The 18,487-nt window shown below is 41.1% G+C and overlaps 1 protein-coding gene across 1 annotated transcript; it reads left to right on the forward strand.

Annotated features, from left to right (window-relative positions):
* Positions 1 to 1,806: 1,806 nt before the first annotated feature.
* coq10b (coenzyme Q10B) lies at positions 1,807 to 15,559 on the forward strand. The gene is made up of 5 exons (XM_085373887.1): positions 1,807 to 2,001; positions 6,654 to 6,809; positions 8,058 to 8,250; positions 10,088 to 10,189; positions 10,327 to 15,559. The coding sequence occupies exons 1-5, from the start codon at positions 1,904 to 1,906 to the stop codon at positions 10,492 to 10,494; spliced, it is 717 nt and encodes a 238-aa protein (XP_085230013.1). The 5' UTR covers positions 1,807 to 1,903; the 3' UTR covers positions 10,495 to 15,559.
* The last annotated feature ends 2,928 nt before the right edge of the window (positions 15,560 to 18,487 follow it).

Raw genomic sequence — 18,487 nt, forward strand, 5'->3', positions numbered from 1 at the left:
GTTTTTTAAGACTGCTAGAAGCAGCACTCTGATCCTTTAAGGACAGACGTTTATCAACTGAAATGGAGAATGTCTGCTGACAGAAATCACCTGAGTAATATCTCCTTGCACAGCTCCTTCTTTGTCTCCTGGAGTAGCCTACATTAAATAATTGGTCTACTTTGTAAAAACGTATACCAAAAAGCCTGTAATTTCACTGTGTATGCCACAGAAGTGAAAGGGATAATAAGACAGGTTTGGTTGATTAGAAGACTTGTTTTTCACAGGGGCTATTCTGGCATGCAGCAGTAGGTAAACATAAGACTTTTCTAACACCTGGTTCAGAATTGTAACTTCAACTTAAGGCATTTAACCTCTCGCATTACTAACATCTGTGTTTACCTAGTATTTCACGTGAAACTAGCTTCTTTGAAAGAGATGTATGGTTGGTAAAGTTTCTTCCCCAAATGTCTGCACAAAACACCTGTGATTATAGTTTATGTCCTTTTCTCATAAATGCCCAGGTGTTATGTCTTAGATTTTCTTGTGCTCCTATTGACTAGAGGACCTATATCTGAAACACTGCATGGGAGGCTGTAGCTCACAAGGTATAGCAGGTCATCCACAAAGGCTGGTGGCTAGATCCCTGGCTACATGAAATATCCTTGGGCAAAATACTGAACACAGAGTTTCTCTCAGATGCATAGGAGTATGAATCTGTGTGAATGTTGGAAAACAGAAAAAAGTGCTTGTATGAATGGCACATGCTGTATAAAGTGCTTTGAGTTTGAGTGCTCCAGCAGAGTAGAAAAGCTATATCCATCTACTACAGACAATACTTGTGGAGCTAATTGTGAAGCTTTTTCCTTTTCACAGAAAATTAAATTTAAGGAACCAGCCGTGCATTTTGGTTATTAGAAAAGGAAGCTACATGACAGAAGGATGAGGAATATAGCTGTGGGGAAAGTGACTGATTAGATTGAAAACAGTTGAGTTTTACCTGGTGGCTCAGCAGAAAGATGCCAGAAGATGCATGTCCTTGCAGGAAAAACTTGTACCACCAGCTGTGAGGTACTTGACACAGAAGGCAAAGTTTGGATAATAATGATGCCGCCAAAGTGTCCACAAACAACCCTGACTGGGGAGAAATGTTTATACAATTGACAGTTTCTGTGTTTAACCTGAAACCACACTGAACTTTTTTTTTTTTAACTTTCATGAACTTTACTAAAGTGTATGTTATAACATATATTTTGGATAAGAACACCAGTGCTGATAAGGATATATCATTTCCTTCAATATTTATTCATATATATAATAAATGCACCTTACATGTTAGTAAAACAAATATAATGTATCATGATAAGCAAAGAAACTTTCATAATTTATCCCTGAATTGATGTATAAGTAAACAGCTCCCCTTTCATTTTTAAAAAGATTTAAAAAAAAGCACACAGACAGAAACCTGTTCACTTTCACTTTCAATGTCTTCCTTACTGCAAATAAATTTAAATATTTCTTTCACTTTGTTATTCAAAAATAGTAGAAACTGTATTCTAACAAATTTGCCCAACAGAGCAGGAATAAATGACAACAAAGAAGGTGTAGTGTAGCCGACAGGTCAATACGTTGACCTATTGATAGTTTTGATATACAAAGACAAACAGGTTTCATCCGGTTTTCTCAGTAGTGCAACCCGAGCCAACAACTCGTGACTCTATGCGCGTGCGAGCTCGTGCACACGGACCTGAATACGTTGGCGTGACAAACGGCGGGACCGCCCAATAAAAACATTCGGTGGCCTCAGGTCGTCCAATGGCAAGCGGGTTAGGCCAGTTGAGGATCGGGCCAAACTGCGCGTTGAGCTCCTTGTCAACTGGTTGATAGCGAGGGAGTGAACAAAGCCGTTAAAGAAGAAGAGAAGATGGCGAGATGCGGTCGGAACTTGAGGAAAGTAGCTGAGTGCATAAAACAGTTACCGTCCACAGCCAACCGGGATATCCAGAACAGAAGCAACGTTAGGTAAAGTGTTTGACTTTTTCAAGTTGTTGTCTGAAACGAGACGGTGTAAAATATGAAGACATAGCTCTAAAACGAGCATTTATACCAAAGTTAAACTTCTGGTACGGGGTAGCTAAACACTGCCGCGGTGTACGATTCACGGCCCTATTTGACTCAAGAATCTCGTTGAATTAGTTAACTACATCTCTGTAGATGATAGAAAGTAGTGAAATGAGGGTCGAGTAAAAGCAGTATTGGTCTATCTTATAGCAAATGTAGTACAGCCACGATGTTGCAGTGATAAGCCGCATAGCACATTACATAATAATTTATATTCACTGAAACATTAAATTGTCGCTCTTTCACTTTCACGCATAGAAAAGTAAAGCTGATTTCAGTTTCTTTTACTGGACTATATGCATTCTCCTGTGGGGAGCAGCAGTCTTAGCGTAAACTACAAAAATGCGCGATAATTTATGTATTGATTATAAACCAGGCTCATTAATTATTACTATGTCTGCGTAGTGGGGTTTTTTTTCTTTTACGTCCCACCACTGCTGATAGCACAGCCAAGTTGAAGACTTTACATATTTAAATCCCCACGATAAAAAATTTAGAAGCATCGTAACGATTAGCATCGATTATCTGTGATTTGCAAAACAGTGTAGTAAAAACGACATGCAGGTACAGTCTGAAAATATTCCTAAAACCGTTAAGTCCCATTTGGTAAATGAAACCATCACCAGAACCTGTAGCAGCTTTTCACCAATTATTGTCTCACATGTGATGCATATATTATATTAAGTTTACTGTTTGTCAGTCATTATCTGTTTATACAACAGCCTCTCTTTAACATCAAAAGCTGACTGCGAAAGAGTATATTATAAACCATGCAGATATGTTTAATACTCCGTATTGTCACTAAGCAGACAGTGTTTCAGATGATTAGTCTAGGTTCCTTTTTCTATTTCAGCTAGTTATCTCTTATATTGGTCTTAATCCAGTCCCCAGTCCATTCTCTCAGCCATTTTATCTCCCACCCCCCTCCCTTAAGTCATCTTTCCTCTGATTGAACAGCGGGTGGGTGGGGTGTCTCTGCTCACAGCCAGAGCTGTGTGCCTGAGATGACCATAGTAAGGCTATATGAAATTCTAAGTTTAGAGCAGTCTGAAGTCTTAGGTTTTCGGTCACACGGTGTACTTATACATACACCGACCTCATTATTTGAAAATTCGGTCATTTTTAGTATGAGCATCTGCTACTGTATGTGGTCTATATATTTACTCATCACAAGGTAACATTACTTGTTACCTTAGCCTAAACAAGAGCACATTATCTGCTCCCTTAAAATTAAACAAGATAATGCTTTTATCTACATTTTCCTAAAGAAGTGTTAAACAAATCCAAAGTGTGCTACTTTAATTAGTTTCTCAGTGTATTTGTATACTTCGATGAACTCATTGTCCAGCTCGTCTGTTGTTTGGGTTTAATTCTGCTTTGCACCTTTGTGGAGTTTGAGGTGTCTCATTCACCTTTTGCTCTGGGCCATTCTCAGCCTGTACCCAGGATACGTTTAGAGGTCAGGTGTATCATATTTCAGGTAGTAAAACAGGAGTGAATAGGCTCCTGTTTAAGGGCAGTGGGTACATTGGAATTTGATGCAGTGGGGGATGAGTTACTATGGGAATGGAAAACCTGATTCATTTGGGAACAGGTTACAAAACTCCATACCTGTGGGAATTGTATTCCTCTAAGCTCATTGAATGCTTATAATTGCTGGCATATTTTTTCTGACAGTTGTGAGTCAGTCTTGTTGCACACCTGTGCCACAAACAGGCCTTTATGCTTCTTATTTCACAGCCTGTTGCTGTCACATATTTAACTTGTTATATTGTCACACCAAAATGTTTGAAAAAGCATTAAATTTATTGTAATTATCGATGTGTTATTGAATTGCTTCCCGTCATGCTGTGGCAGGGGTACTCTGGAACACAGAGCTACAGCCAGCCACAATGGACAAAAAAAACCCCTCTTAGACACACTCCTAAGGAGTGGCCAATGAAAATGCCCCTACAGGCTGCTTATGCCTGAGTAACAGGATCTCTAGTTAAGTTGCTGTGGTGAAGGTTATGAGCCAGTTTAAGTTGTCCCATTCATGGTGTCATGGGAGAGCTGGGGCAGGGCTTTTCACCTGATCCAACCTTCTCTGGAGCTACTGCTACATGTTGCCTTGAGGAAGGATTACATACTTGATTAATTGTAGAGTTGATTAAAGTAGAAAATATATGTGGATTGTGGTTGTCCACAGTCCACATATATTTTACTTATATCAATATAACATTATAAATATAACCTAATCATCACATTGTAGAAGCTGGAAACAAATGCTGATGTGATGTTAAGAGCTTTATAGCGTTCAAGTAATGAATCACCGAACAATGTAGGGCGATTATTTTAAAGGGTACATAGCATTTTTTTTCTTCTTTATTTTCCATCTTATGTATCTATCTTAAATATGGTCATTAATTTACAGGTGCTCACTCTTAACAAAAAGAGACCACTCTAAAACATTTACTGTTAAAATATTTATGAGGGTGCAACCAATCATAAGAAAAGAGCTAAACTAAACCAACTCAACTAAAAGGCTTGTGTGAGACAGAGGATGAACTACATGTGTAACTGTACCTGTGAAAGATGTACAGGGATAATTGTGATCTATTCAGTTGTTTAAGAACAAAAAATTGAAGCTGAAAATGTAGGTCCACTTTAAGTATGAACTAATTATCACATTTTTTTCTTATCACCATATAGCAACCCTTTTTTATTTTTCCTCAGTTAACATCATGAATTGTTTCACAGATATTTATGACAAGTTGGAACAAGTCGAGCCTTTCTGTCAGTGAGGTGTAAGACAGTCTTAACAGTCTAAGAAAATAGCCTGGAAAAAAATGTTGAGAAATGAGAAAAGGAGGGAAGTGTATGTAAAGACTTAACTGATTTTACTAGTTAATGATTTTTTTTTTGTGTGATCAGCTGCCTAGAACTGCTAATCATGTTTAATTTACTGCTAAAACAAACCAAAAAAAAAACACCACAAAAAATCAAACAAAGAAATTTTTTAGGTCTCAAAAGAGACTTTAAAGATCAGTCATTCAAATAGTTGTAGATTAACTTTCACAGTGAGGAAATCTTGAACGAGTGAGAAAATATTCTAATCTAAGATCTTGATTATTGTAAGATGCAGACACAGAGACCTGGAGATCGAATGGCTGAGTAGTCATTCCTGTTCTATCTCTTTGAAGTCTGCTTGCCGTCTCCCACCTGGGTTACATGGATAGTTGGTCACAAAGGTGTCTGCACAGACCCTCCCCTCCAAAGCTTAAAGTAAAATCAGTGTCCTTGACCTTGTTACGTTACTGCCATCTGTATTTGTGTGACTTGTTTTATTTGAGTGACAAATGCTTGGCAGGCGTGGCGAGTTTCCTCTCCCCAGGCTGGGGCTGGGCTATGTTTACAGGTACTGCAGGATAATCAGCTGGTTATATGCTGGTATAGATCAGGACTTCCTGTCCCGCTTAGCTTGATTATGAAAAATATTACAGCTGTGCACCCTGAGGACAAAACACATTCAAGAGTGGAGGCACAAACATTAAAACGGCTTTTCAACTGACTCCTTCCTGTGACCCAGACAGTTCCTGTCAGAGATCTATTTATGCTGAAGCCTCCAGGAACAGAAACTCCAGGATGCGAGTTCCACCTGGAAGCTTTTGTATTGCAGACAGTGTGATAGTTATATACTACCCTCCCTGTTTAAATGAGCTCTCTTTCAACTAGAACCTCGGACACTGCACGGGTCAGTCAACTGGCCATCATGAGAATGGAAGCACCGAGTTCCTGCAGACTTTATCCCCTGACAGTTGAGTTATTTAAACAGAATGGCTGTTTCCTGGGTGTTGACAGAAAAAGAGAATTTGGGGTGTTTTATAAAACTCAGAGGCTACTCGCTGTCATTAAGCAGCTTTCTGTGGCCTCAGATTGTTTGGGTAAAAACTAGACCTTTTTGGATGAGAAACTGCAGTTTTTTGAGTAGCTGGCAGAATGTTGATCCAGAAAGGAGTTAAAAACATTCTTGATGTCATAACAGCAGCTACTGGAACATTTTCACAGTACAAAATGGAGAGGAGGAAACAGTTGTCTCTCAGTCTGGCTTTTGAGGCCAGGAGGGGAATTAAAGAAAGGTTTTTCTTAATGTTTCTGGGTGCCTAACATTCTTTATATCGTTTTACGAGGGAGGCCACAGTCTGGTGCAGGAGCATGACATGTGCTTCACTGTGTGCTTTAGCCTGAGCAAGAGTAAAGATGAAGAAGAACCCACAGTGAGAGGCATGAGCTGTGGGTACTTAACAGTCCAGTATTTCCCACTGCAGGAAGCACAGACCAAACACAGTCACACCCTGTTTGTTGTGTTAAAAGGAATTTAAAGAATAATGAAATGTCAATGTTGTGTCAAAACTTGCTTGTGCTGGCCATTCTCTGATCTCTGCTGTTAGACTGGGGTCAAATCACACAAACTTTCCAAACTGAGAACAACAGATCGATGCGGCCTGGTCTCCTCTGCTTTCTGAGAGCTTATTGCGTTGTTGGTGACTTGTTGTTTTTTGTTTGGTCATCAGATACCTTTCATCATGCGGGATCCTGATGATGCGTGCGCACCCACTGCTGAGTGCAGCCGTGCCAGGGCGCCCCATTACACTGCCTTCACGCAGCTTCTTCAACCTCGCAGATTCCTTCTCCAAGAAGAAGGAGTACTCAGAGAGACGGATCATTGGGTTAGTCTGGATCCACTTACAGTGTTTTTGTCATTTTTATTTTTAAATTAATTTATTTTTTGCCTCAAGACGCGTTTGGACAGGATTTTTATCTCAGGAGGAGACAGTGTCTGCGGGCAAAAACTTGTATTTTGTATAGAAACAGTTTTTTCAGCTCTCTCCTGCGAGTGTTTTTTTCCCCAGCTTGTATTTAACCACTTAAAGTCCTTAAAATATATCTTTAGCTCCTGTTTGTGTTTGTTTGACTGAAATACTCTGACCCTCCTGAAAACTTAAAAATAGTTTCACAGGCAGCTTTTGAAAAAGGATGGAAAAACATTCATCCATCAGAATGGCTCCAAGCTTTCTAATTCCTCTCATAACTGGCATCGGTTTTTGGCGGTAGCACATTGTTAAACAATGACGTCATGATTTGTAGAATGCCTGAGTCACACGCAAGCCCTTTGACTTCTATTTCTATCCTGTCCTCTGACTCACAGATAAAAAAACAGCTGAAAAACATGTTTACACACACACAGCAAAATGATCAGAAATCAGTAATGGCACTGATAAAGAACTGGACCTATGAGCACAATCAATAATGCCACCAACAAAGAGAAAATCTTAATCAATATCCATAATTACTTCTCGGTGTCTTTCTGTGATATCTAATCAGACTTTACGTCTGGGTTGTCCTGCTGCTGAGCTTTTATGTCCATTGCTGAAGAGATGAAATGTAACCAAACCACACGGCTACAAGGGCTGAAATTGAAGGTCCAAAATATGATATAATGCACCAATGTCAGTGATCTCCAGTATTAGCAACATGCGGTGCGCTCAGCTGCTCTGAAATGCCCTGTGTACCAGTGAGTGTTGGGAGTCTGGTCTCTGTATCTGTACCCTACGTGTGTGTGTGACGCACTAAATGTCCTCCTGTGCTCCTCAGAGAGGTCATAATCACTAAATCTGCTTGTATAAATAGACATGGGCACTGGCAGCTATTTTCCCTCAGCTGGACGTCTGGAGTTATGTAACACAGTGTCTGTACGTGTCTGTCATTCAACACCTCCGACTTTTGTTTTGTGTGCTTTACTGCTCTTCTTTTTCCCTTATTCCAACATCCCCCTACTGACCTATTTGAGCCTTTTCTGGGTCAACGCTGTTGTATTATGGTTGGTGTCTTGTCACACAGTTGCTGACCTTCATCTCCTTGGTGATGTGCAGCCTTACGTTAACATATTCGCTCTCTCTGTTTCCGTGTCCCTGCAGGTATTCCATGCAGGAGATCTATGAAGTGGTGGCTGAGGTGGAAAACTACCGCCTCTTTGTTCCCTGGTGCAAGAAGTCTGAGGTGGTCTTCAAGAGATCCGGCTTCTGCAAGGCCAAATTAACCGTGGGCTTCCCCCCTGTAGTGGAGAACTACACCTCCCTCGTCACTACAGTACGCCCTCACCTGGTCAAGGTAAGATACTGCTTCAAGCTCATGGTTAAAAAACATCCACTGTTGATGTTAGTACTGTGACATTATTAGGAAAACACAGAGTAGGTAAAGGAAAACACTCAATCTAAAAGAAACAGACTAAAACGGTAAGAATGAAAAATTCATTTAGATGGACGTCACAGATTAAGCTGGTTTCAAGTCAAAGTCAGGATACGGTTTTTGAATGAAGATTGGCACGACAAAGCATGAGCTCCCATTTAGTAACCTTCATAGTAGCTGTATGAAGTCGTCAGCCTATTCAATAAACACTCCATTTTACAATATTTTGAGTTTTCTGGCAGTTATTTCATGGTTCAGGCTTTAAAGTGTTAAGAAAAAGAAAAAGGTCTGCAGCTAGTCAACACAGGCCCGCGGTCTGTGCTGGGGAGACACTCTTGGTGCCTATTCAGCTGGACTCTACTAGGTTACCGTCGTTTTCCATTGCAGTGGAGTACCACCTAATGTGTATGGGAGCATTATAGAAACATGGCAGAAAGTCTGACATCACAGGATGATGGTTGATCACTCTCTCTCTCACTCACACACACACACACACACACACACACACACACACACACACACACACACACACACAGAGAAAAGTATTTAGTATACACATCCAGAAATGCATATACTATTATATATTGTACATATATTTATTAGTTTCAGATGTAGCCATTCTTGTATTTTGCACAACTCTGTTGCTTGTGAAGCTCGCACACAAGAATTTCACTCACATGTGCTGCACCAATGTACCTGCACATGTGATGTGACAATAAAAGTGATTTGATTTAATTTGATTTGATCTATTGCTTTTTGTCAGACTCGGGGACCACTGTGTTGCTTTGTTTTTTTGCAGCTGTTTTTCCTCATTAATGGTGGTATTGATTTTTGTGAAAGAAGTGCTCTAATGATTCAGTGAATGACGCCATTGACTGGCCAATGCGTGGCACACAGTCTGTCATTGTCACCTTTTTGGATCGCCTCAGATTGCTTGAAAGCCCAACCAAGTTGATACTTAAACTGCCCTGTACCAGGTACTATCACCTAATGGAGAATCCTAAAAACCCTGTCGTTTCGAGACAAGTGGGTACTAGTGGAAAAGGGCTGTCTGTGTTAAGTCCTGATTAACGTCTTCCTGCAACGTTGTATATTTTTCTCTCGTTCGTTATTTATCCCTGTTGTCATTACACAACATGTGATGGAAAGTTGGCCACACAAGAAGGGGGTGTAAAAAGCTGGCTGTCACAGAGACGTGAAGGCTGGCACAAATAGCTGAATAACAATTGAAAAAAGAGGAGACAATACCTGCCCCTGTCTCACCTCAGCAAAGCTGAACAAACAAAGGCTGAGGTGAGTGTGAATATCATTAGAAGATAACACTCAGACGGCACCTCTCTGAGGTGTGAAAGGTGCGAGAGACGTTTGCAACACTATCTGCTCTTTTCAGGCAGATCAAGGCAGGGTTATCAGCCTTAAATTCAATGTCTGTAAAATGTAAATAGAACAGACTGCCCTGATTGGTGAACTATCACACTGACTGAAAATCATTCAGGCTGGAGTGAGAAGCACTCCACACATTTTGGGTATGAGAGTGTAAACTGTAAATATCACCCTAGTCAAAACAGGCCGTCTTTGAAGCTGGGATTAGGTGCAAAGTTCAGCTGGAAATTCTTTTTCCTTTGTTTGGCTGCTCAGAGGGTGTTTGCAGTGTTTTCTGAGGCTGTAAAGTTACAGTTGTTGCTCTAAGCAATTCACAAATGCAATGTCTCTCCTGTTGCTGACTGACCGCAGAAAACCTGTACATGTTGCTTTTCAGGCATCGTGCTCAGAGGGTAAACTGTTCAACCACTTGGAGACGATGTGGCGTTTCAGCCCTGGCCTCCCTGGGTACCCCCGGACCTGCACTGTGGATTTTGCTGTAAGTACAAACAGCTTGTTGCAGGGCAACATACTGGAAAATGTCCACTATGTGAGAATGTGCTCTGTGATCATGTGTTTCATACAGTCACAAAGTTAGAGACTCAGCTGCTAACTTTACCGTCTCCTCCTCCTCAGATCTCCTTTGAATTTCGCTCCCTCATCCACTCCCAGCTCGCTCACGTGTTCTTCGATGAGGTGGTGAAGCAGATGGTTTCTGCGTTCGAGCGGCGTGCCTCCAGTGTTTACGGAGCCGAGACGCCCATCCCGCGCGAGCTCATGTTCCACGAGGTCCACCACACGTAGCGACAACCTCCCTCTGCTGCACAAACACGAACCCACAAACAACAACGTCAGAGAGCCCGAAAAGAGACTGTGTTCCAACTGAAAGTGCCTTTCTCACAACAATGAAACCATTTCCTGTGTCAGATTTTAAAGCTGGTGTGGATCCTCCAGCTGATTTTCACCTTGGTGCTAATGCAGGTTCCTGTATCAGACCTTGATCTGGTGGTGAAACTGAGCCCGCAGGTCAAATGGAGGCCCCACGGTGCGTCAGGCCAGTGCGTCATCACTTCTGTACACATTAGCTATAGGGCTGCAGGCACACAACTGAAAACGGAGACAAAGCAATGATGAGCTGCAACATGCAGAGTTTATTCAGATATTTTAGATATTTACTTTTGCACACAGATTCTCTAACGTTACATTTACCTGCACCTAACAGCCTAAGACATGAAGATATTCAGTTTCACACATGACACAGGAAAGCAAAGAGTTCAGCTGGAGCCAGACAATGACTGAAATTATTCTGGAAGCTGCTGAATAATTTAAACCTTTTTTTTTAAGTAAGCTGTGTTTCCATCAGATGGACCAGAGTGTAGGTTAAGTTCCAGAGGAAAACGTTTCTGCTTACACTTCTCAAAAGTACAGGAACGTCAGAGGGGAGTGTGGTGTGTGATTGGTGGCGTACTCTGGAGTACTGAATTACCACCAACTACTGGACTTTTTTTTGTGTACAGTCTAATGCTAAACCAGCTGTCACCTATTTATAAATGGACTAATTTGCTGCTAATCTGTATGAAGGAACAGTTTAGTTCCTGGAACTCTGGACACTGAATGGAAAAGCAGCTTTAGAAAGAAAAAAAACCACAGGCTCCAGCTGCTTGAGTGTGTGTTGTGTTGTGTTTTGTCAAAATGATTGTGAAACTGAAGATTTTTTTGGTCTTGGACTGTTGGTCGCACATTTGAAGACATTGCAGTGCACTGTGTCAAAACACGCAGGGCTTTTCTCAGTATTTACTGACAGAAATTGAGGATTGTGAAAGCAAACATTTATTGTGGCTAGCCTAGTCTGCTGATGAGCACCACTTGAACATTTCTCACCCCGTATGGTTCTTTTAGTGCAATGGAAATGGAAAGGCAGCTTAATTTATATTCCAAACACAGAGGCAAAGAGCATTAGACCAACATCACAATAAAAGCAGAAGAAATTCACTGAATGTACAGCAACGTGACATGTAAAGTATAAACTTTAAAAAATGAAAGACATAAAGAAAGAAGAAAAAAGGTCCCAGTGAGAGACAATACAGGATGTAGTGACGCCAAAACAAAGTGACGCAGTTTCAGGGAAGCACAAAGTTACTAATAATGCCCAAATGCCGGAAAGCTTTCCTGCCTTCCAAAATGCACTTTACTGAAGTACATAGTGTTGCACGTAGTGTGCACACAGCTGGGACATACTGTGCCATAACATTGCACCTTGAACTCTGACCCTCTCGCTGTATCTGGCATGGGATTGTAGGTCAGAATGGCCAGAAAAGCGCACACACATACTCCGTACCCCCTCTGGATACTGTAGAACATCCTGGTATTTTGGCATTTATATTAAATCTTTTTTCTTTTTTTTTTTTGTGGCAAACTCCATAATGAGTAATGGAAGTCAGAACCAACACCACTGAAATCCCATATCTTTGTACCAAAGGTAGAGCAGAGTCCTGCCATGTGCCCATGTTGGGGCACAGAGACTGTTATGAATCCCCTGTTTTAACAGAAATTCTGAAAACAAACCAACATGTTGTATCATGGCCAGCAGATTAGACACTCGCTGGATGTCTAACTGCTGACAGACTAAGCTCCTGTTATTTAGCTGCTTTATTTTCAGTGTGGATGGACACTGGACTTCTATCATTACTTAAATGGTTTTTCAATTTCAACAGCAGTGGGTGGAGATATTTGGGCTTAAGTGTGCAATAGCAGCGGTGTGTTGTAGTCATGCTGAATGCAGCCGAGCAAGCATGTAAAACCCACTGCTGATGTCAGGGCCCAAAGCAGCTGCTAGGCAGGAGCTCATTTTATCAAACTAATGAGAATTATTTTTGGTTGTAGTGTTGTTTTTGATTTAACTCCTGCTGTATGCAGATTAGCTAGTTTGAAACTGGGGATTTTTTTTAGATTTAAAGAAAAGCTTTACATTACGTGCTGAAGTGGCTCCATCTTCAGTCACAGTTCTGTTTATTTGTTTTTGGAGCAAGATGTTACCATGTTTGAGGAAGAGCTGGTTTAGTGAGCAAGCTACATTAGTGCTCAGTAACACTCTGTGACTAATCAAAACTACTCTGATGTTTTGGTAAGAGGAAGTCCCTTTCAATGAGATGTAGTGGACCCTGACTGACCACAACTTCTTTCAAAGTAGCCACTCTCTAAGTGAACAAGTCATACACTCATTTAAAGTGTGTCTCTTTTTTTGTACCAGGCTGTAAACATATTTTTGTCCTGCTGTAAAGTTTGTTTTTAGCATTTTTAACATGGAAGTCCACGAGGATTGGCTCACTTCTGGGGCCAGCTTTAAGTGGCCACTACAGAAAATGCACTGTTAGGCAATTCAGCTTTGGCTTCATTCATCATCTCCCACCATGTTATTAGCAGCCTCCATATATGGTCATAAATGTGCTTCATGTTTGACCTCTGACTGATGTCAGAGTGGTTCTCCTTCAGTGTTGACCCCTCACAGCCCAGTAAAAATAAACTAAGAGCTAAGCGAGCTCTATGGAGAATGTAAAGGGGCGTAGCCCTGCACATGCTGGCTCAGTCACCCCTACTGTTGCTTTGCTTCACACTGGCACCTTTCAGTTAATTATGAATGTCAACCGCGTCCCACCAGCCAATTGGAAAAGCGAAGCCTTGACTTCTTAATAGTTTATTCAGTGGTGTCTGGTTCTGCAGGATCACGTGTTTGTGTGCATGTAAGGATTATTTAAAGGTAACTTAGTTTGTGCTGAATTAGCGGTGATATGTTTTGTAGGCAAATACAAATCAATAAAAAGGGAATTGGCTGCAAGGGAATACAACTGTGCGGCAAGACTTTCTGTTGATCATGAAACAAAACCGTGAGAAAATGATACTAACCCTGATAAATGCTAACCTAAGGAAGAGAAATTGAATGTTTAAATGCAACACATTGATTCAGAGAGTGCACTGTGATCATTATTATTAGCAAACAGCTCATTGTTCAGTCAGAAATGGCTTTTACCATCACACAACCAGCATGTTACCTGTAGCGGTTTGATAAAATGGGGCTCAGATCAGGATGTTTCCGTGATGAGTCCGCTGACCTGAAACCTTCCACCTGTCCGACACACAGCACCCACAGAGTGCCTCCAGACCTGCTGGCAACATATTTATCTTCATTTGTAAAGGAACAATAGACTCATTTTATCATATTTATTACTTAGTTTAGGTGTAAATGCAAGCACTTCACTCTGGGAGCCAATGTTAGCATTTAGAAGCAGTATTCCTAATACAATGTCGTTTTACAGCACTGGGGGAACTCCTCCATCAGTGTTGCTGTATCAGTATCGTCATGTTTATACACTGCTCTGCATTTGCCTTTTCTCTGCTTACTATAACCGCTTTACTGCTTATGAATGCTAACTAAGGTGGCTTCATGTGAAGTGTAAGTGTGTGAATACTAGTTTTAAGATCACATTAGAGCTACACACTGCTGTTAAAGAGTATGATTATGGATTTGTGTCAGCTTGTTTCATGCAATGTGGAAAGGACGTTTTGTTTGTGTTGAAAAACATGGACCGACTGCATGATTTATAAAGTATTTTTTCTAAAAAACAAACCTGGGTTCTCTGGTGTGTTTCCTCCCTCTGGGCTGGGACCAGACAGAAATAGGGTCGTCATGTGAGCATTGAGAATAGACCTGCTGCAAGTGAAGCGTCTGAGCAGTCTGTCATGAGCTTTGGAAATGTCACTGCAGGCAAAGGCCAAAGTAGAATCTGAAATTTCCCTCTGCCCTTTCAAAGCTAACACGGATCACTGGGAACATCTGAAAGCAGACTCACAATTATTACTGTGACATCACTTGATTGGTAGTTGACCTACTCGTACAGTTACAGGACATTTTAAAAGGTGGCTCCTCGTGAACAAAAGCCAGAGATTTGAAAACTGGGGACAGCGTGTGTAGTTCATTCACAATGATGACTGTGACATGTGAAACTGAAACCAAAAACTCCCCAGATTAACTCGTAAAAACACCCCACACAGCTCACATCTCCTAAGTTCAGCATGTAGCTCACTGAATTGTGTAAAATTATTATTTTTTTGCAAAACAGCTCAAACATGCACTGTGAAAAATATCTGAACCTTTTCATGTGTAGTGTGTCACGTCTTATTTATAGCCTAAAGCACATTTAACCAACAGAAGCTGACCCGAAGAGATTCACGGGCAAAACAGCACATGTAGAGAATAAACTGCTTTGGTGTAAAAAGTTAATATTTGAGACAAGTGGTGAGTATTAAAGATTTCTAACTGCTCACCCACTTTGTCACAGGCAGCAGCTAATCAGTGATGCGCTGAGGCCTCTGCCACGTATAGGTGCTGAGGACACCATATATGCCCACACAGCCATGCTCAGTAGCGTTGTAGCTTTAGTGGAAGGCTGTGCAACGTTACAAGATTACTTGCAATACCGGCTGCAACTGAGTACATAATCAAATGTTACATCAGGGTTATGGACAGCCTCATCTTCGTCTCCCTAATTGTGTTACATAATGATTTTGTAACCAGTAAGAGGAGAGATCCACCCAAAGGTGTTTGTTTCCTGCTTTGCATAATTGGTAAACAAAACAAAACCCTATTTGGCTAATAAACAATAAGCTCCTGCTAGAGCTGGGCAATATGAGATTTTTTCATATCACGATATGTTTTTTTCATTTCAGGCGATAACGATATATATCACGATATAAGCCAAATAACTATATTTGTAAGATTTAAATGTGCCGTTGCTCACAAGTAAAATGTGAAATAATCAGCAGCTTGTTTTTATTTAAATATTTATTTCCCATAATAAGTTCAACAGGGTAGATGTACTTAAGGAACATGAGACTTTTTCAGATAAATAAAGGCAAATATTGCAAACTACACAAAAGGCAGCCGCTAAAGCGTTTAAGTTTCAAAATAGAACAAACGAAACAGACTAAATTGTCAATTCCACTTAGAAACAAAATATTAATTCTAAAAATAAATCTTAGTTTGTTTTACAGAAGAACAGACGAAATTGACTAACTTTTGTCAATATCAAATAAACTGAGAACTAAAAGGAAATTCTCAATCTCTCCTTGTTGTATAGCTTAGCTTTTCAAACAGTTTTAACAGTTACTTTAGTCTGACAAAAGCCGAATGACGAATTAGCGCTTCCAGTCAGAGACTGAGGCTACGTCCACACGTACACGGGTATTTTTGAAAACGGAGATTTTCCGTTTTCGTTTTAAAAAATAATCCCGTCCACACATAAAGGCAGAAATGAAGGAAAACGCTGCTATGAACATGCCAAAGCAGCAGGTGGCGCTAGATTCCTAACCGTGCAGAAATGTTGGCCAATCAGAAGTCTAGAAGCCTCGGTGGGAAAAAGTAAACAAAGCTGGGGCATAGAAGCAGAACCGAGTCGTATGTGTGGACGGACAGTAACTGTGTGTATATGTAAGCATTTAAACACTGCAGAGAGTAGAATTAACAGTATTGTAGAAATTCATTTCACCGAAACAATAACGTGGCGCACAGTGTGACGCATGCACCAGTTTATTGTATTTCCAGACTTGCTTTCGGCACAATTTACAGTGCACGCTACTCTGTTTTTTGTCAGACTTGAAATAGCCGAAATACCTTCAAACTACGGAACTTCTATGGCTCTTCCGTTCGACAATCTCTCCGGCAGTGGAACCATCATCTGTTTTCTCTTCGGTCACGCTCGGTTGATTTTTCTAGTCGGCACACTCATTTCCTCCATTACGCCTGGCTGCTTCCCAAACAAACACACGTGCGGCTTGGCACTTGTGCTGTACGTAACAAGTCACGCGACGTGACGCTGCGGCTGTGATTGGTTCGGCTCTGCGCTACTTAATTTGGATTGGCTGACCTGTTTTTTTTTTTTTTTTTTAAGAGGACAAGAGCGGCGAAGTCTATCGCGATAGTTTAATTTCTCTATCGAGTAAAAGTTATATCGCGATACATATCGTTATCGTTCTATCGCCCAGCTCTAGCTCCTGCAGATGTTTCATAATAGAAGCATTATTAAGAAATGAAATGTTTTCTGTCTAGGGAAGTGATAGAGGGCTTTTAATGAGTCTACAGTTTATAGTGCAGGAACTTTAACAAAAAGTAATACAATAGTACAAGTAGTGCTTTTAGAAATGAAGTCTCTCACTCTGAATGTCCCTGTTGGACATTCAGAGTGAGAGACCCCCGTCTGTATCACCGTGTCATTTATTTGGACTAAGACTCCTATTAAAGCACATGTCAGTGAAAGGAGCTCCTTTCATGCACTACAGTCTGACCCAGGTGAGTATCTGTGACATAGCTACAGAATAAATATTTACATACAATTTCCTAGAAATAATTCATTAATCATTTGGACTAGAAGTACTTTGATGAAACTCCCCTAACCTGTCACATTGGTTTGCCCCAAACCGTTGGCTGTCAGGCAGGTGATTGAGTACCAGCACTCACTGGTACTCAATCACCAATTCTGCCAAAAACTGATTGCGGCTTCTACCTTGTTACACGAATGTTGTTTGTGGCTCAAGATGACTTTATGTCATCCATAAGGGATGCATTTGACATATGTTTCACATATTATAGGACAAAACTTACTTATAGCAGTTTAAATACGAACAATCAGTTTTTGGCAGACAATCACTTTTTGGCACAACACCTGTTGTGCGATCTAACATTACAACCGACCGCACAGCAAGTACAAACCATGGCTGATGTGGGTGCTTTCACTTGAGCTTAGTTTGGCCCAGGAAGATGGCGCCTCAACCAGAAATCCTGGCCACGCCCCCTCTCGTGACATCATGCTCATCTACCAGTTGGAAGGTTGGTGAACTGATCTGTGGCTCCTCCAGTCTGCACGTCAAAGTATCCTTAGATACTGAATAAATGAATAATAAATTAACTGAATAATAAATAAGTCTCAGTGTGTGTTTGGGTGAACTTGTAGGAGGAAGTGTTTTGAGTGCTCAACTTTAGCAGACAGGTGCTATATAATTACCAGTCCATTCCATCCATCCACCCATCCAGGGCCGCGGGGGCAGCAGCCTAAATCTAAGCAGATAAGCCCAGACCTCCCTGTCCCCAGCCACCTCGGCCAACTTGTCTGGGGGAACACAAAGGTGTTCCCAGGCCCATGTCCTGGGTCTGCCCCGGGGCCTCCTCCAGTGGTGGGACATGCCCAGACTCACCCAGGATGCATCCTTGTCAGATGCCCAAACCACTTCAACTGGTTCCTTTCGATGTGGAGGGGCAGCGGCTCTACTCTGAGCCCCTCTCAGATGGCTGATCTTATCCTATCTCTAAGCGAGAGGCCAGCCACTCGGAGGAGGAAGCCCATTTCTGCTGCTTGTATCCGCGATCTCATTCTTTCAGTCACTACCCACAGCTCATGACCACAGGTGAGGGTAGGGACGTAGACTGACCGGTAAATTGAGAGCTTCGCTTAGACCATTTCTGAAATAGTGTGTAGCCAGCATCTACAGAACTTTGGAAGGCCCTGAAAGAAACCCAGAGGATTATTCCTAAATAAAGGTGGCCATACCAAGATGGTCTTTTTAGGATTGTTGTTGCCTTAGAAACTGCATTTCCATGTAGGTTTGCACACTCGAGTAAATCACTGAAATGAGGGGTAACTCAAAACTTTTGCAAAGTGTTGTACTATGATGAGATTCTAAAAAAAATAAAACATCTCATTCGCTTAATAAAGTGATGGTAATATAGCTTTAGGTTTGTAGTTTTGTT

This window comes from Diplotaxodon limnothrissa, linkage group LG16 (genome assembly GCF_057381915.1).
Source record: "Diplotaxodon limnothrissa isolate DT_005_m linkage group LG16, D_limnothrissa_male_GT1.1, whole genome shotgun sequence".
Lineage (NCBI taxonomy): Eukaryota > Metazoa > Chordata > Actinopteri > Cichliformes > Cichlidae > Diplotaxodon > Diplotaxodon limnothrissa.